This window comes from Mytilus trossulus, chromosome 6 (genome assembly GCF_036588685.1).
Source record: "Mytilus trossulus isolate FHL-02 chromosome 6, PNRI_Mtr1.1.1.hap1, whole genome shotgun sequence".
Taxonomy (NCBI): domain Eukaryota; kingdom Metazoa; phylum Mollusca; class Bivalvia; order Mytilida; family Mytilidae; genus Mytilus; species Mytilus trossulus.
The window spans coordinates 5667029-5693599 of record NC_086378.1 but is presented as its reverse complement, the minus strand read 5'-3'; the positions used below and the strand labels follow the sequence as shown (position 1 = coordinate 5693599).

At 32.1% G+C, this 26571-nt stretch overlaps 2 protein-coding genes and 1 non-coding gene across 3 annotated transcripts; 1 reads left to right on the top strand and 2 right to left on the bottom strand.

Moving 5' to 3' along the window:
• Window positions 1-1502: 1502 nt before the first annotated feature.
• LOC134722285 (uncharacterized) lies at window positions 1503-13447 on the bottom strand. Its single transcript, XM_063585895.1, has 12 exons — window positions 13384-13447; window positions 11127-11411; window positions 10595-10891; window positions 8109-8420; window positions 7739-7885; window positions 6837-6888; window positions 5746-5813; window positions 5312-5363; window positions 4313-4401; window positions 3156-3192; window positions 2200-2573; window positions 1503-1573 (listed from the first exon to the last, which is right to left on the bottom strand). Exons 1-12 carry the CDS (start codon window positions 13445-13447, stop codon window positions 1503-1505), a joined length of 1848 nt encoding a protein of 615 aa, XP_063441965.1.
• A 2626-nt stretch (window positions 13448-16073) lies between these two features.
• LOC134724076 (U8 small nucleolar RNA) lies at window positions 16074-16208 on the bottom strand. Its single transcript, XR_010108395.1, has one exon. It is a non-coding gene; the product is annotated as a U8 small nucleolar RNA (small nucleolar RNA).
• A 4207-nt stretch (window positions 16209-20415) lies between these two features.
• LOC134723157 (monocarboxylate transporter 14-like) lies at window positions 20416-23511 on the top strand. The gene is made up of 3 exons (XM_063586795.1): window positions 20416-20675; window positions 21711-22321; window positions 23056-23511. The coding sequence occupies exons 1-3, from the start codon at window positions 20446-20448 to the stop codon at window positions 23259-23261; spliced, it is 1047 nt and encodes a 348-aa protein (XP_063442865.1). The 5' UTR covers window positions 20416-20445; the 3' UTR covers window positions 23262-23511.
• Window positions 23512-26571: the final 3060 nt, after the last annotated feature.

The window sequence follows — 26571 nt, the reverse complement described above, 5'->3', positions numbered from 1 at the left end:
TAGTTTTTCATCTGTGACGTCATGCTGTTTCTAAATTTTATAAATTCAAATGTGGCATAACGTTTGTGCCTTTTCGCCATCGTATGTGACGTCACATTTTTTAAATTACGTTGACGCCTGGACTGATTCGGGTGTGTCTATTCTGTGTTAAACTTTAATAGCATTATGTAGTCGGGTTAAGTTTTCTGTAATTAGTTAATACTTCAGTTTCATTATGTATATCTCTTTCATATTCATTTGTTAAAATTTACTGTTACTGCAATAGCATGAATTGTTCTATATAATAAGGATGTTCTTATCCCGGGCATAAAATCAATGCCGTATTTGGCAAAACCTTTTCAACTTTTGATCTTCAGTGCTGTACAACTTTGTACCTTTTTCACTTTCGATCTTTTATATCTGGGCGTTATGTATTCGGTTTTAGTTTTCTGTAATTGGTTAATGCTTCAGTTTCTTTATGTATATCTTTTTCATATTCATTTGATAAAATTTACTGTTTGCAATAGCATGAATTGTTCTATATAATAAGAATGTTCTTGTCCCGGGCATAAAAACATGCCGTATTTGGCGAAACCTTTTCAACTTTTGATCTTCAGTGCTGTACAACTTTGTACTTTTTTCACTTTCGATCTTTTATGTCTGGGCGTCACTGTTGATTTTTGTGTGGACAAGGCGCGTTTTTGGCGTATTGAATTTTAAACCTGATGCTTTTTGTTATCTATTAATCATGTTTTTCTTTGTCTAATATTGTCTCCTATTTATTTGTTTTGTAGTCCTGTAATATTATGTTGTCATTTCAATGTTATATTTAACTTTGCCATTAAAGTGCGAGGTTTGGCATGCCACAAAACCAGGTTCAACCCGCCACTTTTATTCCCCTTTAAAAGTGTCCTGTACCAAGTCAGGAAGATGGCCATTGTTATATTATTGTTCGTTTCAACATAAACAGTTGAATATTTGAAAACAAAATGTTGTACTACATCAAAACTAACATTTTACAAGAGAGAGCCCAAGTTTCATTACGAATGATACTGTATATTTTAAAGTCGAACTTTTCTTGGTACTGATAAGTCTGAAAGGTTCACCAAAGTTTTGATTATATGTTTATTAATCACAGGATTGCAATAGGCTAACGTTTATCTAAAGCTATAAAATCAGGTCAACCCAACAATGTTCTAATGCAAAATGTCTGTACCAAGTCAGTTAAACAGGAGGTTGTTTTATTCGTTCCATTGGTTGATATTTCTAAATTTTGTTTTTTGTGTAAGGTTTAATGATCTTACACTTTTAGAATTGACCTTGGAGTCTGTCACAACTGTTTTTCGTCAAGGGATAATTGTTGTAAAATGACGAGCACTTTATTGATAACAAATCCCGGGTGTAGATGAATCATTCTTATTTTCGTAAACATACGCTTCAATGAATCAAATTATAAGAAATAAAATCGTTTCATGAAATACATAATAGTATAATGATTTTTATTGAACAGTCAAACATCAAAATTATTCAAGCTTCAAGTTTACATAAAGAGCTTCTTGAATATCGTCATCATCTTTTCCTTTTGACTCTGACTCTGAAATATAATGAATTCAGAATCAAAACACAATCTTAATCTTATAAAAAATATTTCTGGTGCAAACGTTGGCAGAGATTACATATTAATTTTCAATATTAAAAAGACATTATACTATTTTTTATATTAAATGGACCATCAGCAACGACCCAGAAACCAAACGTGCATAAATAAAAGAAATCTGAAAAGCACGTTATTACGAGAATTCGTTAAACCTGAATCTGAATAACCGACATGATTTCTCATATTAAATGCATATTCCATCATGTTAACCAATTTTGTCGATATAATGTACCATTTTAATAGGGCATTAAGTATTTGACACTTATACAGCCCAGCAAAGATATAGTGTTCATTATCATAAACATTCATTTAGTCAGCCAACTATAATTGATAAAAAAAAATAGTTTTCTGTGTGGTGTTGTGTTTTTTGTTTTTTGTTTTGTGTTTTGTGTAGTGTTTTCTGTGTTGTGTCTACTGTGTGGTGCTTTGTATTTTGTGTTGTGTTTTTTATTACTTTTTGTAGTGTTTGTTTGTGTCAATAATTATAAGTTTTCTTTCAACTTAAGATTTTCAATATCCCTTTGGTATTTTCACCTATTTTTTTCAAGAGTAGATAAAATTACCAATTGATTTTTTGCTACTTGTATGTTCCTTATTCTTCATACTCGTATAGTCGTTATCCTTCATACTTGAACACTCCTTTTTCTTGGAACTTGTTTCCTCTAAATACTTAGGTTTCATGGTGATATATTCGCTTGGTTCATGAACCACAGCGTTGCAGCTTATGTTTAATTTGCTATTTGATATCGCATCATCGTATACAATAATACTTTCATTCCTATAGCCTCTCTTTGGAAGTGGTATTTCATCCCCAGACAAACTTGTTTTTACGGCAGATGTAATTGCTGTATTATCATAGTGATCGGGATTTGAAGAATTTGTTGAGTATAGGTTTTCATGAGTGTCCTTTGGACCGCTAGTAGTTAGTATGTCCATCCTATTTGACAAAAAGTAACAACTTTAAATTGACAGTTTTAATGCATATGACTATAAACTATGACATTAAAAAGTAAACTCACAAAATAACTAAATTCAGAGGAATATTCAAAACGGAAATTCCTAATCAAGTAGCAAAATCAAATGATAAAACACACCAAACGAATGGATAACAAATAACACATTCCTGATTTGGTACATGCATGTTCAAATGTAGAAAACGGTTGTTGTTTCCTGAAAGTTTTAAATCATACGAACTAACCTTGATAATGAGAAGCAGTTATGTATACACCAAAAGAACATCAACCTACCAGTATAGATTAAACAACAAAAATTACAACTAGCGGTAACGATGGTTGTTGTATTCATCATAAAAAATTAAGGCAAACAATGTTTATGACGACCGACCTCTTCGTAAAATAACAATAAGAATTTGAAAAAAAATTAATTATACTTCAATTGTTAATTTTATGTATTGAATGTGTCAAATTAATCACGTCATTACTATATTTAATGTTTGCAAAATTATCTTCATTTATCATTTATGATTTTAATAAAGGTTAGCTTATGTTTCATTACTCACCTTTTGGCAACTTTGGAAGATTTTTTGCGGAAAAATGCTGAAAATAATTTAAAAAATTTATATGAAGCGCAGATTAGCGAGGGAGTATGCTTTCATTCGAGCTTTATTAACAACCATAAAACTGTAATCAAACTATTTTGTCAATCCCATATATAAACCACCCTATCAGGTCATTTCAAAAGAGGACAATGTCACACATAAGTTTATGACAGGACATTTTTGTATCATAAAAATTTTCATACAGTTAATTTCATATTTTTTTAATCATGTCATCACACTGTTTAAATATAAAAACATAAATGTATAAAGACTTCAAGGGGTAAAATAAAACAAACGGTATTACGATTTGGGCAAACTTTTTGAAAATAGCAAATAGCCTTGATTGTTTTTCTCGTGTACCAATCTAATAAATCCCCTGTTCAGCTCTATGTTATTCAATTTATAATTCAGAATTTTCTGTTTTTATTGTCATCAAATTTTATATTGAAAGTAAGAAAACTATATTGACGTCTTCGTTCTTCATAAACCGCAAAATTGATCAAGCGTCTCCGTGAATGATAAAACTAGCAATGGAATAGACTAAATCATCTTTCTCGTATTAACCAATCAAAATAAGACATTTTAACCATGAAATGTAATTAACAAAATTATAGATATTCTATTACATTTTAATGTTGTGTTTCCGTTGTGTCGTTTATTTTCTCTTATATTTGAGTGTGAATTTACATTACTATAAGACGCGTCACGGTACTTTTCTATTCAAAATTCATGTATTTGGTTTTTATGTTATATTTATTATTCTCATCGGATTTTGTCTAATGCTTAGTCCGTTTCTGTGTGTGTTACATTTTAATGTTGTGTTTCCCTCAGTTTTAGTTTGATACCCCGATTTTGTTTTTTGTCCATATATTTACGAGTTTTTAACAGCGGTATACTACTGTTGCCTTTATTTATCTTACGTTTTGATTTACTGTTGTGTTTATGTAACATTTCATACCCGTTTCTGTGTGTGTTACATTTTAATGTTGTGTCGTTGTTCTCCTCTCAAATTTAATACGTTTCCCTCAGTTTTAGTTTGTTACCAAAATTTTGCTTTTTGTCATTATATTTACGAGTTTTGAATAGCGGTTTACTAATGTTGCCTTTATTTATCTTACGTTTCGATTTACTGTTGTGTTTATGTAGCATTTCATAACTCTGCCCGGGATTCTTTACACCAACATCCTCATACGCCTCAGGTACATGACTACACAAACATTGAAAAATAAATAAAGATGTTTTAAGTTGATGTTGAATGAATTAATGTTTTTATTATTTCATGGTTCTACCTCACTATATACCAGAACCATTTTTTTTAAATTACTACATTACATTTTCATTTCACAGAACCCGTGTTCCCAATTAAAAAAGTCGATTCAGTTTCTAGTTGTTTCCTAGTATATATATATATATATACTGCAGTAGAAATGTTCTGTATCTCTTCGACTTGTGTGATAATTGGTCAATTTTGGATGCAACGAACAATAAAACTATGAAAAAGATAAAACTATGAAAGAACACTCAAGCCACGTACTTAAATACATAAATAAACAATACAGTATTCTTATAGTTATATTAGAAACAATGACTCATTATAAATAATCAGATGATATTTAAAATTTTTACAGACTTTCTGGACGATTCAGTTTGTCCTTCGTATACTGAATAAAATTGAGAAAAGACATTGGGAATGTGTCAAAGCGACAACAACCCGACCATAGAGAAGACAACAGCCGAAGGGCACCAATGGGTCTTCAATGTAGCGAGAAACTCCCGCACCCGTAAGCGTCCTTCAGCTGGCCCCTTAAAAATATGTATACCAGTACATTGATAATGGACGTCAAACTAAACTCCGAATTGTTTGGGAGTTGGGACAGGAGCAAAATTGCTGCGTGGTTAAACATGTTTATTAGATCTCAACTCTCCACTATATCTCTAGCCAATGTAGAAAAGTAAACGCATAACAATACGCACATTAATGAAATATGTTTTTTTTTTAAATAATATACTGTAATAAACTTCTGATGCAATTTCAATATTATGTTTCTAATACTTTTCATTCAAATTGAAGAATAAAATATGCATATCATGTGCTCTCTTACAGTTAAGAAGCTTACCAATTAACAACTTTTTTCTTCTTTGCTTTCTTTTCTCTCTTTTCTTTCTTTTCTGAGGGAATATGAAGGAGGCATAATCAAATGAACTTATATCCAGTTGCAGAATTATCTAAGAGTATGTTTTTTTTTTCGAAAAGGTTAAAATCTTTTTACTTTTAATTTCAAATCTTTTAAGTAAAATGTTTGAAGTTAAAGCAATCCATTTAACAAAGACTTTTTTTTCTTCAATTTAATACATATCTAGTATTCTTTTGGTCCTTAATAGCTTGCTGTTCGGTGTGAGTCAAACACTTATATTGAAGGTATAATGGTTTACTTTTATAAATTGTTTCTTTGATGGAGAGTTGTCTCAATGGCACTAATACCACATTTTCTTATATCTATATTATCCATAATTCAAATACACGTATCTATATGAGTGACATTATTCATACCTTGTTTCCATTTTGAATCATCGACTTCATCATAAACTACCGTTCCATCTGCCATTACACTTCTTACTCTGTAAAAATAAATGTGGATGTCTTAGTCGCACTTCATCAATGTTTAAAAGTACAATAACAAATCTAGCAAACTCCAAAGAAAATTCATATCGGAAAAGCCTTTCTCAAAACACAAAATCGAAAGCTCAAACACATAAGACGATGGGAAAAAAACTAAAGAATACACAGACGTAATAGGTTACAATTTCACAAATAGGGGTACAGCAGTCTACAATGTGTTCAAATCTTTTAATCAATATGAAAACAAACAAACATATCAACAAGTCCAAACAAAATGGCACTCTGCTTACTTGCTCATTGTACTGCAGGAAATTGCACTCTCTATTATACAAGAAAGACCATTGGCTGATAAAAAACAATTATGATTTTATCAGTCTCCAAAATACACCCCTTAAGACTTCAAGCGGTAATTTATCAGTATTTATAAGATATTTTTATGACATATTTACACAAAGGCATTCCGTGTAAAACTGCTGAAAATGGCCAGATTTGGTCAAACATATCAATTTGGGCAAGTAAATGCCACCATAATGTCTGAATAAAAGCGTCGCGACTATATCATTTCAACCCCTATTAAATACAATGAGCATAGGTTGAAAGGCATTTATAGATTTTTCTTTAATACTATCAGGAAAAAACCGACACTCCTCTAACATCCATTATAACACTGCAACACATCAACATATCAATTAGGTTTTTCTAAAGACAGGCTCAATTTGTTTTGCTGACCACTCAAAGAGTGCAATTATTTGAGTTCTTCAACCTACATTCGACTTTGTGCAAAAAATTCCCTCCGTGACCGAATTTGTTTCGTATTTATACATTCGACACGACCAAATGGACACCAATCTTTAGCATTGGTTTTATTGTCGGATGGGAGCTGTCAAGATGACAATATTTCTATACCTAAGTCGATCAATCGGACCATATCCGTCAACGACTTGCACAATAGTATAACATAAACCACACAGTTTCATTTCATTAAAAAACTCTTTAAAAAAACGAATATACATGATACATGCCTTGTTAATCTTCTTTCTTTTTGTGTTTCTTTAATTTTGTCACGAGAAGAATCTAAATTAAAAGAAAAGGATAAAATATCAATCAAACTTACATGTTTTGGTTTATCAAATTTAAACCAACTAATTATTTTGATAGGTAATGATTTGTCTTATGAAGATTTACCAGAAACCCTTATTGACATCAAGTACAAACATTCTATAATTATGCAAGAACGAATTGCAATTTTTCTGAGGAGAAGATACAGGTTGCCTCTAATTGGATTGTTTCCTCTTACATTCACTCCTTTTCATGGTTGTTTTCAAATGAATTGCATATGCACTTTTGATGAAATATTCTTCAAACTGTAGAATAAACCGTAATAAATCGGTTAGATGCGATCATCATGAACAAATGGTACTATAATGGTCAACATCTGAGAATGTTTTGGTTATAAATAACTTGGCGACTGCACTCGCATGTTTCTTGCTGAACGATTGCCTTAGAGATAACTGATAATGTTGATACATTTAAGGGCAACCGGGTAGATATTCTCACGTACGAAAAGTCATATTTATTAATAATATAAAGAGGCAGTGATACCCATAGGCTATAAGTGGTTCTGACAAAGAGTGGACAAATCAGATAGACTATATTTGCTTCAATCACAAGTTTTTTCATGATCATCTTTAAGTAAAAGAATGAATAAATATTTACCAAAATGAAGCATTTTATCAGAGAACTAAATGAATACTTCTAAAAGTGTCACCATATCGACACACATTATCCATTTTTATTCTAACATTAATAATCATTAAATAAATGTTGGTATTCCCGTTTGTGTAGCTTAAGCATATATTTTTTTATTTCAATTGTTTATACCATTTTCTCTTATCTTAAGATAAAGCATTATTAATGTTTGTACCAGAGCTTCCACAGCGACGAATGACTATCATAGCAACCGCCAGGACGACAACACAGACCACAATTCCAGCCACAACGATGATCACAACTTGAAGTTGAAATCCAAGTGACATAAACGAACACAGTAGTGGTTCTTCTGTCGATAATCCTATTAAAAGATAGACATCATTTCATTAAGGCCAATATCAATCAAAATTATAAACTCTCTTGAAAAAGACCCCCTATGAAGTATTGTTTCAGTTGACTTTTGAATGTTCCCTAAACATATTCTTTTTCTTGCAACTCATTTCGAAAAGAAGTCGAGCAAATCTTTGTTTTTTTGAATTTCATGACTTTTAAAAAGGAATTTCTATTAAGTATTTCGAATGTACCTGAATGGACCTCTGGCGTCTTTCTACTCGAAACATCTACTGTTCCATTGACCGATCCGTAATCGTTATTGATAACATATCTGTAATCCCCTGTGTTAGATACTGTGAACACAAGAACAGTGCCCTCTACCGGTACAATTTGTTTATGAATCAAGAATGGGATGTCCAGGTCAGTTTGAGAGAATTTGCTAAGTTCAATGCCATCACGGTAGAGTTTTTGTCGTGTAGCCAATGGATATGAATAGTACGATATCATAATATCATAACTGTTCGTGGCATTTACTATGCTATGTCCGATGACTACAGGATAATCTGTAAGATAGAAAAGATTTTTCGTCGAATCACGACTACAAATAGAAATAGGTTTACAGTTACAAATTTCAACGAAACCAAGGTGCAATGGTTACTAGTAATTAAGTCAAGTACATATATAAGTTCAGTATAGTAATTTCAAATAGATATCAAAGCGAGAAGTATCAGTTTTTTAAACAAAATTGGTATCACCGTCATGCACCATACTAAACAAATTTCATGCAAAGTTGTTTTCTCCTAAATCATTATCATCTGAAGTATACATACTTTAAAGGCATAGGGCATCGATGGCCGAGAAGTCTTATCGGGGCCTTTTACAGCTGACTATGCGGTATGGGATTTGCTCATTGTTGAAGGCCGTACGGTGACCTTTAGTTGTAAATGTCTGTGTCCTTTTGTGGATAGTTGTCTCATTGGCAATCATATCACATCTTCTTTTTTATATAAGTAGTTTAAATACTATTTCAGTAGCCAGTCAACACTGAGGTTGTTAGTTCAAATCCGACAACTAGCAGGGGTTTTCGGCACCAATCTTAATTGACAAACATTGTCAGCTTTTTTTCAAATGTATTGGAAATCCTCTTGAATTGAATTTAGCACTACAGAATAAGTGCTGTAAGTGTACTAATAAGGACCAACATATCCAGTCCATTATTTCAAAATAAACTTATGTTTCTAGATAATACAGGTACATTAGAGGAAGTGCAATAGATCTTACCTTGTTAAACTTATCTCATATTAATTTACAAATAGAATAGGTCAACATTTTAGAATATAAATCTGAGAATGGAAATTGGTTATATGTCAAAGAGACAACAACCTGACCACGGGGCAGACAAAAAAAAATGATTTTTTTTTTTTAACCTAGATAACATCTAGAACATGATTCGAAACACTTAACATTTCAGTCATATGGGGTAGTTTTGCATATCACTAAGAACACATTGCAGTGGTCGGTAAAAAGTAAAATCACAACAACACTGAACTTTAAGTAAAGTCCCGAATCAAAGTTTAAATATTCTGAAAACATATCTCTTAGTCAGCAGCATTTTAACTAAACTACGCAGGGATGACAAACATTTGTGAAATTTTGAATTGTAAAAGGGTCTGTATTTTGTCCTTTTCTTTTGATATTTTAACTTTTTTTGACATACAACGTTATTTACGAATTATTATCTCTTTTCCTGCTAATTTGCGAGTTTGGTGCAGGATTTATGACAAGCAAGCTGTCATCTTAGTTTTAATTTTTATGTCATGATTAGGAAGGAAATACGAGTTAAAAATGACACTGATCATATGAAACTCGAAGTAGGAAATTGAAATTTAAAGACGGAAATTCACAGTCATGATTTCTATCAAAATAAAACATTATATTTATCAAAAGTTTAAATAATGTTAATAATAATAGTTTGATATGTTCCTTACGTCGTAACTTCAATCCCCTTCCCTTTCATGAATGTGACCTACCGAATTAGACTATTTACCGGGTTTGTAATAAAATGAGCAACACGACGGGTGTCACAAGTTGAGCCAGATTTGCTTACCCTTCCAGAGATCACCCCTAGCTTTTTTGTGGAGTTCGTGCTACTTCGTCTTTAGTTTTCTATGTTGTGCCTTGTGTATTTTTCTGTTCCGTTCATCTTTTTCTTTTTTAGCCATGGTGTTGTAAGTTTATTTTCGATGAGTATACTTATTATCTATGAGTATACTTATTATCTATGAGTTTGAATGTCCTTCTAGTATTTTTCACCCCTGTTGTACGTGTCCTTTTCATATTGCTATTTATATGCTTAATAAAAACGATTACGAAATGACGTCATAGATGAATCTTTATGTTTACTTGACATGCGAATTTAATGAATAGCTGAAACAAAATAAGATAAAAAAGCTAAATATCGCGCTTTTTTTGGGTTAAATACTTTGTACATATATTTAAATGATTCCTTTTGTCTTGATTTGATTATTTCTATACATGATAGTTCTTGTATGAGTCTGCGTATTGTTGAAGGCCGTATTATGACCTATAGTTGTAAATGTCTCTGTCATTTGGTCTCTTATGGAGAATTGTCTCATTGGCTATCATAGCAAATCATCTTTTTTATATGGATATTATTCAGCAAATAACCTAATATATTGTATACACAAATTTATATGGCTAAACCCAAATATCTTACCTTTAACCTTAAAATCAACAGAGGCAACAGAAGTCAATGTATTATTGGGATGAGTGACATTGTTCCCGACTGTGCAGTAGTACGTCCCTGTATCCTGATAGGAACAGTGTGACAACTGCAGGTAAGAAATGTTGCCGGTGATAACACCCGGGAGGTGCCGAATAACGGTTCCACGAACACGATGTTCCCAGTCATTAAACTTATACTTTGCTGGTTTACCATCCGCTTCACAACTCAATCTGATATTCTGTAATCGGTTACAGACGTAAGACGGTTGCATATGAATAGTAGGTGGGTCTGCAACAACAAAAATAAGGGTTGACTACTAATATTCAGGATGATAATGTATTTATCAGTACATCAAATGATTATTTGCCATAGGCTGAACACAAACAAATACGTTCAGGAGTTACAAAAAAAGGTTAAGTCTCATTTGATATAAAAAAGTTGAATTCCAATAAGTTTGTTTTGGCTTATTCTTCTACTAATATATGATTTAATTTGCTTAGTCAACTATCAGAAAACTTCTTACACTTTGGTTGCAGCTTTATGGTTTTATTAAACCGAGATTTTTCGTGGCTTCCTGTTGTAGTTACTTCTACCTCACACTTGTAGACATTATATTTATCCGTCTTATTTACGATAAACTGTAGAATGTGCTGCTGTACAGTGGAATATGACCGTGTGACGTTAACATACCATTTAAAAGTACTAGTCTTGTTTACCTCAACCGGATATGAACAGGTTAAATATACTGGTTTACCAACAATAACTTCTGGTGTTACTACAATCTCCGGTTGCTGTGTCGATTCTATAACTGTACAAAAAAAGCAATATTGTTTCACTTTTTGAATTAGAACTGAAATAGAGATAAATTTAGAATGTGTCAAAGAGACAATAACCGGCCCAAAAAGAAGAAACAGCCGAAGGTTATCAAAGGGCTTTCAACAAAGCAAGAAAATACCTTACTCAAGACGGGCTTCAGCTGTTTCTGGCTAAAATGATATCTAATGATCCTAACTTATAAAAAAAACATAAGAATTAAACTGTTTTTGGTTTTTTTAACATTCTTCTTGAGTATATCTTGAAATTGAATAAAACTTTGAGGAATGCAAATGATAGATCAATTATGCCCCACTTTGAAATCTAGAAATATAAAAATACAAACCCTGAAAGCTGGAACTTATAAGTCCTATCACCAAATATACCAAACACATAATTTTTTTTCAATATAATTCAATAACACATCTTATCGACGGTTTTCGTGGTCAAACTAATGAAAATACAGGAAGTTTGAAGTGAAAGGTATTATATTTAATCATACTACCGATAGTCATAGTCATAGCTATGAGAAAGAAAGGCACATTTCTTAAAATTCTCAGTTTCTATTATAATTACAGTCACCTTTAAACAATCAAATCCAGGAAATATTTCTCCTGCACTTCGATCTGAACTCTTAAAAAGTTACCAGTACAATATTCAGAAGAAAGACATTTAAAATCTTATCGACCTTTTAAACTAGTGTTTTTGACTAAAAAAAACCTTGAAATTTCTTTTAAAAATTTAATCATTTCTTTTTTTTAATTATAAACATTTTGAGATCAAACTGAAAATAATGTCTCGATTTTAGAATAAAAATCGAACTTTTGATATTTAAAAAGTCAATACTTCAAATATTTTTCCCGATTTTAAATGTAAAAATTTCAAGTTAAGTAAATATTTTAGAGATATGAAAAGTAATTATTTCAAATTCAGTGATTCTGAAAGTAAAAAGATTGACCATGGAAAAAAAGGTCAATTTCTTTTTTTTGACATTTCTCATGTAAGTAATATGCGTTCGTATCATATAGCAATACCATCAATACAACAATGAATTAAAAGGAAAACATCATATAAAAGATAAAAAGGTAATTTGGGAAGTTTGTTGTAAGATAACACGGAAATAATTCAAAAGTCATATTTATACATGGCATAGTATTTTGAGTAGATGGTAAACTATCTCCTATTGTTATAAAAGAAGTAATCACGATATACTGAAAGACAGTCTGGATTGACATGACATTTTCGTTTTTACCTGTACATGAAATAGAAGATGTGGTATGATTGCCAATGAGACAACTATCCACAAAAGACCAAAATGACACAGACATTAACAACTATAGGTTGATGATTGTTTCACAAATGATATCGGATATGTTCCTTACGTCGTAACTACAATCCCCTTCCCTTTCATGAATGTGACCTACCGAATTAGACTATTTACAGGATTGGTTATCACATAAGCAACACGACGTGTGCCACATGTGAAGCAGGATCTGCTTCCTTTCCGGAGCACCTGAGATCACCCCTAGTTTTTGGTGGGGTTCGTGTTCTTTATTCTTTAGTTTTCTATGTTTTGTAATGTGTATTATTGTTTGTCTGTTTGTCTTTTTTTTATTTTTAACCATGGCGTTGTCAGTTTGTTTTAGATTTATGAGTTTGGCTGTCCCTTTGGTATCTTTCGTCCCTCTTTTATAAGCACTGGGTCGATGTCTCTGCTGGTGGACATTTTGTTCCCGAGGACATCATCCGCCCAGTAGCAAAACTACAATTGTATGAATTTACGAAGATCAAACAGGAAACTGTCTCGGATGTCACCCGGTATAAAAAGTTCCAAAACAGACGTCACCATGGACATGGTGTTTCGTCTGATACGGCAGGTGTCCCCTAATCACCAGACATGAGAAATATCTCAAACATGACTCATTCAGATCATCGTCCTAGTGACAATAGCAATATTTCACATATACAGCCATGTTCAGTTCTCCTTGAAGACATTTTGGTTTTTGATGACACAGTACAACATCGTCGCATTTCGAAATGTGATACCAAAGGCTGCCAAACCTGTGCAATTTTAATTACAGATGCTGAATTCACTAGCAATTTGACCAAGAAGTGATATTTTACCAGACGTTACGGTGATCTGAATTGTTAATCGTTAAATGTCGTCTAAGGATTATAGTGTTACCTTTGCGGATTTGAATACGTCGGTGAAACAAAAGGAAGGCTGAACAAACGTGTGTGCGGTCATAGATCAGACATTAACCTCAATGCTAACGACATTTTATACCAGCATTTCAATCAGCCCGATCATTCCATCGTTTCTATGACAGTTCGCATTATCGAAAAGATATACCATATCTCTAACCATCCCAATCTTTCAACGACTCTCCGTAGACAAAAAGAAGACTACTGGAATAGACAATTGGGAACTGCGACACCTAATGGTTGCAATGACAAAATTGATGGTAACGGTATTGTATCTGGTCCTTCGTGTAACTCGGTGAATGTGATGAATATTTTCAACTCGACTCCTCGACGTAGACGCAGTCATGATCATCGTCATTATACATCACCTTCTCTGCATGATGTCTCTTTTAATGACTTGCTGCCATTTATACAAAAGCCGTTAGGTATTCATCACATATCCGATATCATTGTGAAACGGTGATTCCATAACGGTCAACCAAATCGTGAGGCGTCCGAAAAATTTACGAAGTGATGATTTTAACTTCACCATTTGAAATTCTTGACTTAATATCTTCCTTGTGAGCAACAACCCTCTATCAAGAAAAATTATGATAGGAAAAACAAGCACGGGAATATTATATTAATAGGGAGATATACACACCGTATACAGGAGCTGCTGGAATGTTGCTACTTAGAAATGGAAAGTTCACAATTGGAATGCTGAAATCATTTCTTTTGTCGTAAAGTTTTGTTTTCAACCTACCCTAATTGTCAATTTCTAGATGTAGGTCAAATTAGGAGGAAGACTAAAGGTGTCAAACCGCCAATTAAAAGTCCCTATCTGTTCAACCAAATTTTACAATTTTCACAGCTTTCTAAATATTTTATTTTAAGTTTAACTTCATACAAACCAGGTATATCCTGAATCTTACATGTATCAGCTATCTACATGCCAATTTTCAACAGGTGTTTAAAATCATATAAAAAAGAAAAGGTGTTCCGAATAGAGGTACCACTAAAAATAACCCCTGGTTTTCTTGAAATTTTAAATTAGTATACTATGGAGTGCATTAATCCTCAATTTTGAATGCAATCTCATAAACAAGTAAATTTTAGCTCAAAATGGTCTAAATATATTTCTGTTTCACCAAAAGTTTCATTTCTGCCAATTTGTCGGTTAGTTTGAGTAAAAAATGACATCAAATGCACTATTTTTTGTCCTAGTAGGCCTACTTTCACATACGTTCTAAATTTGAGCGAGAAATTGGTGGTTTGACACCTTAAATAATATATATGGAGCATCCTTTAGCTCTAGTTCAATGGTAAAGATGCGTTCAACATAGTCACCAAATTTAGAATTATTTAGTGAAAAAACATCATCTTGAAAGCGGAAAGTAGAGTAAAAAGAAATTGCTTACCTCTGATCTTTCTTCCTAAGAAGTTCCTATATTTCTCCACTCTCAACAGTTGATTTTTAGATATTTAAAAAGCTCGGCAAGCCTCGCGCTTTAAATAATAAAATATTACTGTCCCAAGTGGAGAAATATCGTAATACACTTGTTGCAGTGTAGGCATTTATATTTTAAAATTGTCTAAGTGAGCACACTCCGTTATTTATTCGTTCAATATGCTTTCAATAATTATAAGATTAATTGTAAATATGCAACCGCCTACCCATCTGCTCAGCAAGGCCCACCACATGCTGGATATAATCTCAATTTTTCTCTTACTCGATATTCTTCACTAAAAAAACAAATGTTTTATTTTGTTTCCAAGCTTAAGGGCATACGATACAGTAACATTGGAGGTAATGACGTTGCTAACGTAAAATGTTATTTTCGCGACGTCAAACTGTGACATATCGGAAAAAGATGCATTTTTCGACTGATTTTTATCATTCAAACTGATTTTAATTGAAAACGAGTTCATGGACCCCTATTTTTCAAAACAGCAATCTGTGTCAATTTGCAGGGAGATTATATGACCCAAATTTTATAAAACTGTAAATAGAGGATTTTTTTAAATTTTGATAAAACATGCAGCATAAAATGACGCATTTTCCTCAATTCATGAACATTTGATAAATATGAGTTATTTCTGAATAAAAAATGCATAATTTTTAATGATACTTATAAAATACAGAAATTGCTGATCATTTAACATAAAACAATTTGTGTTTATACTTTATAACAAAAAAGTTATGTTTTTCTTTCGAAAAAGAAATTACGGCAACACATCTGAATTTTGAACAAATATACAAAATTTCGACCTCATTTTACTCAAAAAGTAGCACATGAAGGTATATTTTTTATTAAATATTTGATTTAATCAGATAAAAAATAGCCTATATGCAAATTTTCACGAACTTGTAAATACAGGATCAAAACTGTATCGTATGCCCTTACATCTGTTAGTGGTTTTTCATTGTTTAATTGATGAATATATTTGCATTCATCACACCAGGAAGATGATCAGACTAGGTCCACTGAGCGTTGCAAGTCCCAGTGAACCTGTGGGTTGTAAGTCACAGGTAACTCATCGCCCATTATCATCATGTGTCTGAAGGGCCGAAGCCCCGCAGGTAAGAATTAACTCTACCTGATGACAATGTAATGAAGTTAAATGTTCAATAAGTTCTATTACCTAATGACTTTGTTTATAGGTCTAATATGGATACAAACATTTCAAATAAAAAAGCAAATGCAATTTCATTATTTGTCCTTATCAATTTTTGAAATATTGTTTTGCACAAAGTATAGTTTGTTAATAAAATTTATATCATGTAATAATATAAATAATATATATAAACTATATTTTGTTCAGCGAAAATACAAGGGAATTAATCCAATTTGTATATGGAAATTACTTTAAATTTTACTTTGGAACATTACAATAACGACTGTGAAAATGCACATATTATTATTATAATCCCAATGTTTTCATTTTCATTGTTAGTATTTTTTCATTGAAAGGTTAACAACAAAACAATAAAAAAATGTGCAGAGGTAATACTGAGTGGATTATTATCTGATTTTACTTCTATAGTCAAAATCACCAGATTTTCTCTTTATCTAGTCCGAATCTATAAAAACTTTACGACATATTGTGATAATTTTAGCATTATTATTTATAACTTTCAATTTCTATATACAAAAACATTACAGCAGTGTCTACATATTGAGTATCTTTACCTATAGATACGATATGATGTCTGTAGCAAGTCAGGAATATGACAGTTGTTATCCATTCGTTTGATGTGTTTGGACTTTTGATTTTGCCTTTTGATTTTGGACTTTCCTTTTTGAATTCTCCTCGGAGTTCAGTATTTTTGTATTTTTACTCTTTTTTATAGACCAAGTATTTTCAATCATTATTTCATTGATATAGTTGCTGATTACATGGAAGCTAATCGACCATGAGTTCCAAGTGTTGAACATTATTTGAAGGTCATCACGGGTTAGTTGAAATATCTCCTTTACAGCAATATTTCCAATTGTCGTAACCACTATCTCGTCCTCTTTTCGTCATATGATACACCTCTAAATTAGACATATCAAGGAGATTTAAAATTACATGTGTAAAACGATCAGTCTCACTTGTAGAACAGGTTCTACTGAGCCTTCAGTTGCGCCATATATCAATCCGACTTTAAGGAGTCACAGTCTTCAGTTTTCTATAATGTTTTTGGTAAAACTATTGTTTATCTTATGGTCGTTTTTTGCTTAGGCGTTGTCAGTCTTTACGTAACATTGAAGTAAAGAATTGTACATAATGAACTGCTTCTTTACTTTTTTTAATGTGCTGGTAGTGATATTTTTGTGTCATGAACTAACGTGTCATATTTTTTCCTCAAAAGTAATTTTTGTTTAAATAACAACAGAAAAATTAAATGTTCGAGAACGTAAACACCAAGTTGTCGTCGTTTAAAAAAAATATATTTGCGTTGAAATAGGAACACAGATCTGTTTACACCTCATGTACTTTTAGATTTTATTGTAAAAAGTTGTTAACTAAATATCATATCACGTAATATTAAAATACAAGTTCACTTGTGACGACAAAGATAAGCTTTACCAGTTATCATGTACATACGACACAATTTGTTAAAATAATTTACAAGTGCATGTATATGTTCCTAAAATGCTGTATCTGAAGATTTGAGGCATGTCAATAAAATTAAAACAAACATTGACGTCGTGTTCTACGTGGATGAGACGTTGTTTGGTTTGGGTTGACTGATATTTTTGATTATATAAAAACGGTCTGAACTCATTTCGAATTTCAGAATTTCAGCAATGCATATAAATTCTATCGAGAACTTCGCACTCGCATAGTTTTCTTCACATATTCAAATCTTAGTGGATTTTTTAAAATGATAGCTTAATTAACTATATAAAAATTACATGTTCTCAAGTTTCAATGGATGTTTATTCCGGACATATAAATAAGGCATTTATTTGCGAAGATAAAACTTTTAATCAAAGACGTTCCAGTCAAGCTCATGTTAGACAAAGAAGTAAAAGTAGCGCGGACACGTCAATTGTTTACAAAAATAAACATGGCCAGAGAAGCAGAAGCTTCGGTTTTATTAACACGTCGAGGTATCATCAAAACCTGAGGGATACATGGACTGAGTTGCTCTTCTCTAAGGAGTCTATTCTACTCGAAGACGACAACGTAAACAGATCAGTAAACAAAGAGGTTCCAGATGGTGGATGGGGATGGATTGTTTTATTTAGCAGTTTTATGATACAATTCCTTGTAGTTGGTAAGAATATTAACTTTATAAGCACAAAGTGCATCGTAGACGTAAACTTATTAAAACACTTTCATTGCGTTCAAAATTCTGGTATATATCATGAGTTTATTTACAACCACTGGGTCGATGCCACTGCTGGTGGCGATTTATTTCTCCGAGGGTAATGGTATCACAAGCGTAGTAGTCAGCACTTTTTGTGCAGACATGAATTGTCATTGATATGGTTATATTTATAAATTTACTGTTAACAAATTTTTGAATTTTTTGAAATACTCATGCTTTTTTTTACCTCGGGCCTATATTACCTTAGCTGTATTTGGCAAAACTTTTAGGAATTTTGGTTTTTTAAATGCTCTTAAAATTTCGTATTTTATTTAGCCTTTTTAACTTTTTTTTGGATTCGAGCGTCACTGATGAGTCTTTTGAAGACAACGAAACGTGCGTCTGGCGTATATACTTAATTTAGTGCTGGTATGTATGATGAGTTTATTTATTTCTTTAATCGATAAATACAAATCAAAATTCTCATTTGAATTGTTCGTCATATATAAGTTACTCTTAGTTATTTTCTACGACAAGTTATTTAATATCTAAGTATGCATAGTAATGCTGTTTTATTCATGTTTTTTATATTTATATGGGATATATTGTTTATATTTATTTATGTCAATTTCAGGCCTCGACGGTGCATCTGGTATCTTGTTTTTAAAATTTACCGATAGATACAAACAATCGGCTGCACTAACAGCTTGGCTTGGGTCACTAGCAACGGCATTAAGACTGTCACTAGGTATGTTACTAATTACTAATTTACCACACAGGTATTATGCATTAGACCCCATATTATTATGTTTTAATATTGAAACTTAATGTGCACGACTCCCTTAACCACTGTAAATAACGTAGAGGTTATTCAGTGGTCAGTTTAAACTAAATTTCGTTCAAAATTTCAAGTCATTAAGCAAAAGAGTTGCCAGCGATAAGTTATCTCCCATAGTGCCATTCATTACATGGTTTTAGAAGATGCCACTGCTGATGGAGGTCACTTTAGTGTTGACATGAATTATCAATAATATGATCAACGGTAGAAGTTAACTATTTACAAAACTTTGATTTATTTTCTTTCCCCAGGAATAGATTATAAAAACTTTATTTGGCAAAACCATTAAGAATTTCTGGTCCTGTTCTGGCTTTTCAACGTCGTGTTTTATTTAGCTTCATTGTACGTTTGAGATTCGAATCTTCTATAGACTAAATGCGCGTCTGGCGTACACAATTTTAATACTTGTGTTTATGCAATGTTTACCGGCTGTGTTGCTGTAGTGTTTTGTAGAGTAGAAGGACCGGTAAATATAGTGTTCTCAAAATGAGATAATACAGTAGAAGATTTATGAAAACGGCACGAGATTCAGAAATCTAGGATACAATATTAAATGAAAAATTAATCAAGTTTAAGTTTTATCATGAAATTATCAATGCAAAAAGCCTAACGAAACAAGTTGTTTATATTATTGCATTGTTTGCCTATTTTACTCATCTCGTATCAAATTACTAGTGGTGTAAGCATGGCATCTATATTTGATAACTTTTTGCTAATATAAGTATTTGATCTTTTATTTTTACAGGTCCATTAGCAAGTGGTTTAAGCAATAGATTTACAGAGAGGGTCCTCATCATGGCAAGCGGAGTTATACTTTCATTATCTATGGTGTTGACGGGACTATCACCAAATGTTATTTATGTCTTCCTAAGCTTTGGAATATTGGGAGGTTTGTTATTTTTAATGACCGTCTAATGCAAGTTTTGATTCAACGATATTAAAACAATTTTTAAAACCACACAATAGAAACAACATTGATGTGGCAAAACAGACATTTATTTCTTATCATTATTATTATTGGATGGGATTCTTTTACTTTGTTTGTAGTGTAAAACGACGACAAATTATATGTTCGGTTATTACAACGTTGCAATGTTAATCTTATATTCTGTTCACTTGCATGCTTGAGTCCAATCATGTATTATATAATCTGATGTCATTTCAGGAATCGGAAGATCATTTGCTTTCTGTCCATCCATAGTAATGTTAGGCATATACTTTGAGCAAAAACTAGGTATGGTGACTGGACTATCAGGCACTGGTTGTGATGTAGGACGGTTTGCAATGTCCCTTTTGGTACCTCTATTGTTTAGATTCTTTGATTTCCAAGGAGCCTTTATTGTAATGGGAGGGATCGCTCTACAAATTGTTGTGATGGGAGCGCTGATGAGACCACTATTTGCTGACCAAAAGATCAGTGAATCCAATAAAGGGTAATTGTTAACTTTTGGCAGAATAATATACGCTTAAAATATTGTGTTTTGATTAATATTGATCCAAAACAATTATCTTCATATCTGTATATTTAATTTATGATCATTTTCTTTTTGTTGTGGCCTGTGTTATATTTTTTGTGTGAAAAAATATTCTTATCACTTTGGACGGAGTATGATATGGACAAGTGGTACGAAAACTGCGTTTATTGTATTTGTTTTTCGAGCATCTGCAGACATAATTCCGACTTTTTGCATTGGTTATTCGTTAGAGTTTTGATAATTTTTAAAGGTAAAGACGATGAAGATTTTGTTAATAGCGTATGTCATTTGTGATGACTGCAATAGACACTTCCATTTTTTTAATGGACATTATTCGAGGAATTTCATTGTACTTTCATGCATTTTTGTTATGCTAGGTTTGTAAGCACTCTTACGAATGTGGTCAACACGTCATAAAAGTTATTTACCGGTTTTACAAAATAAAACAATTCTAAAAACAATATTTCCAACGAAACCATTCCTGAAGAGTACGGCAACCAAAAATAAAAGTAGACTACAAATGTGTTTTTGAAAAAAACGTTAATTTCATGACACAACTGGTATTTAATACTATGTTTCATAATGTTATGACCCTAGTTGGAGTCTTTGTGAATATATAGAAAACGGGCACCAAAATACATTATAACAAAAGGTATTAAAGTTCTAGTGACATCATTTTAAGGAACTTAAATTATTTGCTGTTCAAAGTAGTTCTTGCGAATTACAAATGTTTGATATATACAACATGTGCACCATTTTTATTGTCTTATGAGATACACATTCTTTTCAACTGATTTCCAATGCTCATGATTGAAACTAAAGCTGGATTTTTTTAGTAAATAGATAATGTCACTTTCGTTTTCTTTTTATCTTTGTTCCATGGACTCCATGTCCTCTATTAAAAAAGTAGATTTTGGTGTCATTATATATCTTTGTATATATTTTTATTTCAATGTGAATTTTATATGTATTTTTTTTTTTATATATTTACAGATCGCGTATCCGACCAGAATTAAATAATAAATGTTGTAATAAGTCTTCTGTTGCTGTAACAATTCCTGAGAACAGTGTAACAAACGATGACATTAAAGACGAAATTGACACATGTGATGGGGATAAAACTCCACTATTCAACTTTTCCTTACTGAAAGAAATTAGATTTGTAGGATTTTGTATAACAATGCTTCTCACTACATTGGCAGAGCAATCTGCTTTTGTCTTTCTACCAGCATTTTCTGAGGAGATTGGTGTCCTTGGGAAAATTGGATCGGAATATACCTTAGCCATTACGTCCGTTTTTATAACTTTAGCTAAGATCATAGCTGGTTTCATATATGATTGTCGACTAGTTAGACCATACCGTGTATATTTTTTTAATGCTCTTATGTTTGGTCAGGTAACAGTTTCCTTTGTGATACCGTCAGTCAAAACATTTACACAACTATCTATTGCGTGCGCATTATATGGAATGTTTTCTGGGTTGTATACGGCACAAAAATCAGTGGTTATTGTGGATATTCTAGGCAGGGACAAGCTTAAATATTCTTATGGGATTCTAATGATGTTTCAAGGGATAGGTGTTCTCTTAGGACCCCCTCTTTCTGGTATGTATAGATAACATAAAAATAAGGCATTATGAACTCCGATTGTGTTATGAATTGTATCCATACTCCGTGTACAAGATAAACATAATTTGAAATCATTGACATGACTTAAAAGTGTGTGTTATGCGGTACAAAGCATCCGTGATTAACTTAGTGACTTGAATTTTCATCGGAGTAGTGTTTTTTTGTGTGGTGTTACCTTTAACCGTATGACGAGTGTCATTTTCTTAAAAAAAACAAAAACAAGACCTGTCCTTTCCCTTTTCGTAATGATGGGCTCATACTTCGAATTATGCCTATTTCAAAACATAGGTTATAAAAAAAACTTCAGAAAAAAACTTTACAAACCCTCTACAAAACACTTAAAGGCCATACATAGCAAAATATTGGCTGAAGTTCTTGAATTTGGAGTTAAGATTGACCGACTGAGAACAAACACCCGTTGTAATGCTCATGCATATGCCATCGTACGACCTTCGACAATGAGGAAACCCAATACCATATAGAAAGATAGGAACCCAGACGAGATAAAATGTGAAACAATTCTAAAGAAAAATGGTGACGGTAGGATTTATAACAAAATAATCAACGGCTAACAGCTATAACAGACAGCAACAAACGGCAGCACTGTCAAACGTGTTTGTGAGCGCTCTAATATATCTGTAGACCATATGACGATAAGATTATTATGAGTAACAAAACTGCAAATTTTAATCGTATTTCTTGTTTTGTAGGTCTGGTGAAGGATATAAATGGGCGGTATGACGTTGCATTTTACATTGGTGGTATTTGTATGTTGGTTGGATCTATGATTATGTTAATAAACAACGTTGTTTATTACGTTAGGTCAAAGAACAATAATATACATGTAGATAAACCTGGAAATCTTCCAAAGACAATTCAAATATCTATTTTACCAACTGACAACCTAAAATCATAAAAAAACAGAAGATGAGTTTTGATGAAATTACTGAAGGTCACTAGCCACAGCCTTAAGGTCATATAAGAGTTTGAAAGTAGTTGCTATTACAACAATTATCATGCAGTTAGAAGGTTGATTAAAACGTTTGATTAAAGATGTATGCATGAAGCTTGCAATGGGCAGCGTCGCTAATATGAATAAGAGGCTACAATTTGAAGTTAAAAGGTAACAACATGGAGCCAACAATGCGAAGAGTGGTTAACTTGAGGATGAGAATACATGAACGATGTGGTATTTCATGATATACATGTATATAAATAAAATATATTTATTAAATTTATAATGAATTAATTATTCAATTTCAATCGTTATACAAACAATAGCAACTTAAAACCAAACAAGAAAGAAATCAACTGTTCAACATTTTCTGTCAAAACAAGCCAGCTGGCAATGACATTTAACACACTTCACAAGGGGTTTTAAATTGGCCCTTATTCTTCTCTTTATTTCTTATATAGATATCCAAACTTTTATATGTTACCACTCTTAAAGTAGTACTGTATGATATTAAAAGCAGCAAGAAAGCTCTGACAAATAGGAAAATATTAATTTTAAATCGTTGTTTATTGTTAAGTGGAGTGTGTCTCATCACAGTCAGTTCTGCATTTATGGAAAAGGATGAACGAACGGACGGACACACAGTGCCGAAATTTAAAAAAAAAGTAAAATCCAAAAAAATTGAACTCCGACGAAAATTTAAAAAATCCCTACTCAAATTGCAAAATCAAAAGCTCCTGACTTGGTACAGACATTTTCTCATGTAGAAAATGATGTATTAAAACTTGATATATAGCTAGCTAAACCTCTCACTAATATGATAGTCGTATAAATGTTATCATATTGCAACAATGTGTGAACAAAATAAACAGACATGATAGGTAAAAATGTCAAAATAGGGATGCAGCAGTCATCGTTGGTGTTTTATCTTAATCACTATAAAAAAACCAGATATATTAGCAAACATTGACCATTACAAAATATAGAGCCACGTCAATTGGATACCACTAAAAGAAAGACTAGCAGTAAAAATAATATTTCTCCTTGCTTTCTTTAGTTGGTAATAAAAACTAAAAGGATCATCCTACATACTACAGGCCTTCTTTCGACCCTAGGTAAAACCCTCACTAAAGTAGCTTGTCCGTTTTGGCTATGCGGGATGTACAAGTATACATTCACGTTCAGTCGGAGTGGATGCATAAGATTGAGTGCCACAATCTCTGCATGTTTAGAACCTTCGTACCAAGTCTGTTGGTCGCTATTCCAATTCTGTTTCTATCTAGATAATACCCTAGTTATTGTCAAGAAAATTTCAAATGTGTTGATTATATACAATCATTTTATAAACATCTATGACAATGGGTATGACATCTCGACTGAAACTAAAACATACAACGAAAGAGAATATTCCATCTCTGCCCAAAACAAATTGAAATGTACTATGTTTCTCAACTTTATACTATTTTTTGTAATGTGTAGTAGTCTTTCTTATTAAAGTTGGTGGTTGGACTATGTTGAGTGAATATTCGGCCTATTCGGAACGAATGTTTGGGCGTACTAATGTAACCCCTCAAAAATAGACTGTCGGATAGAAATCTCTTATACCATTCGTTTAGTGATATTGTTACGGCCAGAAATCGCCTTTAAATTGTAGCCAACAAAAGACACAAATCAATACTAAAATTTAACAATATTTATTATACAAAAGTTTACAAGAAGTATTTTACAAATATTACTGTTAACTTAACTGTCAAAATATGAGTCCACTCTTTTATCTGTATCTGTATCCGGAAATCTTTCGGAATCCAATCTGAATATTATGTTCACTACTAAGGTCACAATCCAGTATGATGTTGTTTGTAGAATAAAGTGTCAATCCAAATGCTGTGAATACTAATGTCTATCAATGTCTATGTCCAGGTTTAATTATGAGAGTTTAACTTTAGTGTCTGTATATATAGTGTTATCATGGAAAATTCTAGAACACTCTATAATGGAACATTGTGGAAAATCCTGGAAAGTTACAACGGAAGTTTCTGGAATAACGTAGAAGTTTAAATTACGCATCTTTTATAAGGATCATTCTAGAAAGTTCCAATCAATCTGTGATTGTTCCAGTGATTCCTAAACTGCACAGTTATAAGATTATTTGGTAAACAACTATCAGGCCATACAACACAAATTAGGCCAACATAAATAAACATAATAATTACAATATCATAACACCTCCCCCCTTAAAAGAAGTTTTAGTGTAACAAAAACTTATCATGAATAATATGAAAAAAAATGCATTATATATACAAAGCGATTTAATAAGCTCTAGATAAAGCATCAGCTATTACATTATCTTTACCCTTAATATGTTTTACAATTACATCATATTCCTGTAACAATAAACTCCACCTAGTCAACCTCTGATTCTTGTTTCTCATTTTATGCATGAAGGTGAGAGGATTATGATCAGTATAAACAAGAATAGGATATACAGTGGGATTCAAATATACATCAAAATGTTGAAGTGCTGACAACATTGCAAAACACTCTTTTTCAATAGTTGAATAATTTTTCTGATGTTTATCTAATTTCTTAGAAAAATATGATATAGGTTTTTCAACATTATCATCTGTCTCTTGATATAAAACAGCTCCTATTCCTACATCGCTTGCATCAACGGCAAGTTTAAATTGTTTTTCAAAGTCTGGAGTAATCAGAACTGGACTATTAATTAAAAGTGATTTGCTATTTTCAAAAGCTTTTTGACAATTTTCGCTCCAGATAAATTTAGAATCTTTCCGTAAAAGATGAGTCAATGGTTGAACAACAGTAGCAAAATTTGAACAAAATTTTCTGTAAAATCCAATCTTGCCTAAATATCTCATAAGTTGTTTTCTATTTGTAGGAGGTGGAAATTTGGAAATAGCTTCCACTTTAGCCATAATAGGTTTTACTTGACCTTGGCCAACTGTATGCCCTAAATAATCAACAGTGGCCTGACAAAATTCACTTTTACCAAGATTAACAGTCAAATTTGATTTTGACAATCTATCAAAAGTATCATACAAATGTGTTAAATGCTGTTCCCAGCTATCACTACATACAATAAGATCATCAATATAAGCATAACAACAGTCTAAATCTTTTATAACATTATTGATCATTCTTTGAAATGTAGCTGGAGCACTTTTCATGCCAAATGGCATTACAGTATATTGAAATAAGCCATCTGGTGTAACAAAAGCTGATATTTCACGAGCTCTCTGTGTCAATGGAA

What these genes read in the sequence shown, in the direction of transcription:
- LOC134722285 (XM_063585895.1), bottom strand. Translation starts at nt 13,447, where the DNA reads ATGCGACGATGTTGTACTGTGTCATCAAAAACCAAAATGTCTTCAAGG. An exon ending in GACGCCAGAGGTCCATTCAG is followed by an intron (nt 7,886 to 8,108) that starts GTACATTCGAAA and finishes ATCTTTTAATAG; the next exon opens with GATTATCGACAGAAGAACCA. An exon ending in TCGTCGCTGTGGAAGCTCTG is followed by an intron (nt 6,889 to 7,738) that starts GTACAAACATTA and finishes CTTTTAATTTAG; the next exon opens with ATTCTTCTCGTGACAAAATT.
- LOC134723157 (XM_063586795.1), top strand. Translation starts at nt 20,446, where the DNA reads ATGTTAGGCATATACTTTGAGCAAAAACTAGGTATGGTGACTGGACTA. An exon ending in ATCAGTGAATCCAATAAAGG is followed by an intron (nt 20,676 to 21,710) that starts GTAATTGTTAAC and finishes ATATATTTACAG; the next exon opens with ATCGCGTATCCGACCAGAAT. An exon ending in CTTAGGACCCCCTCTTTCTG is followed by an intron (nt 22,322 to 23,055) that starts GTATGTATAGAT and finishes CTTGTTTTGTAG; the next exon opens with GTCTGGTGAAGGATATAAAT.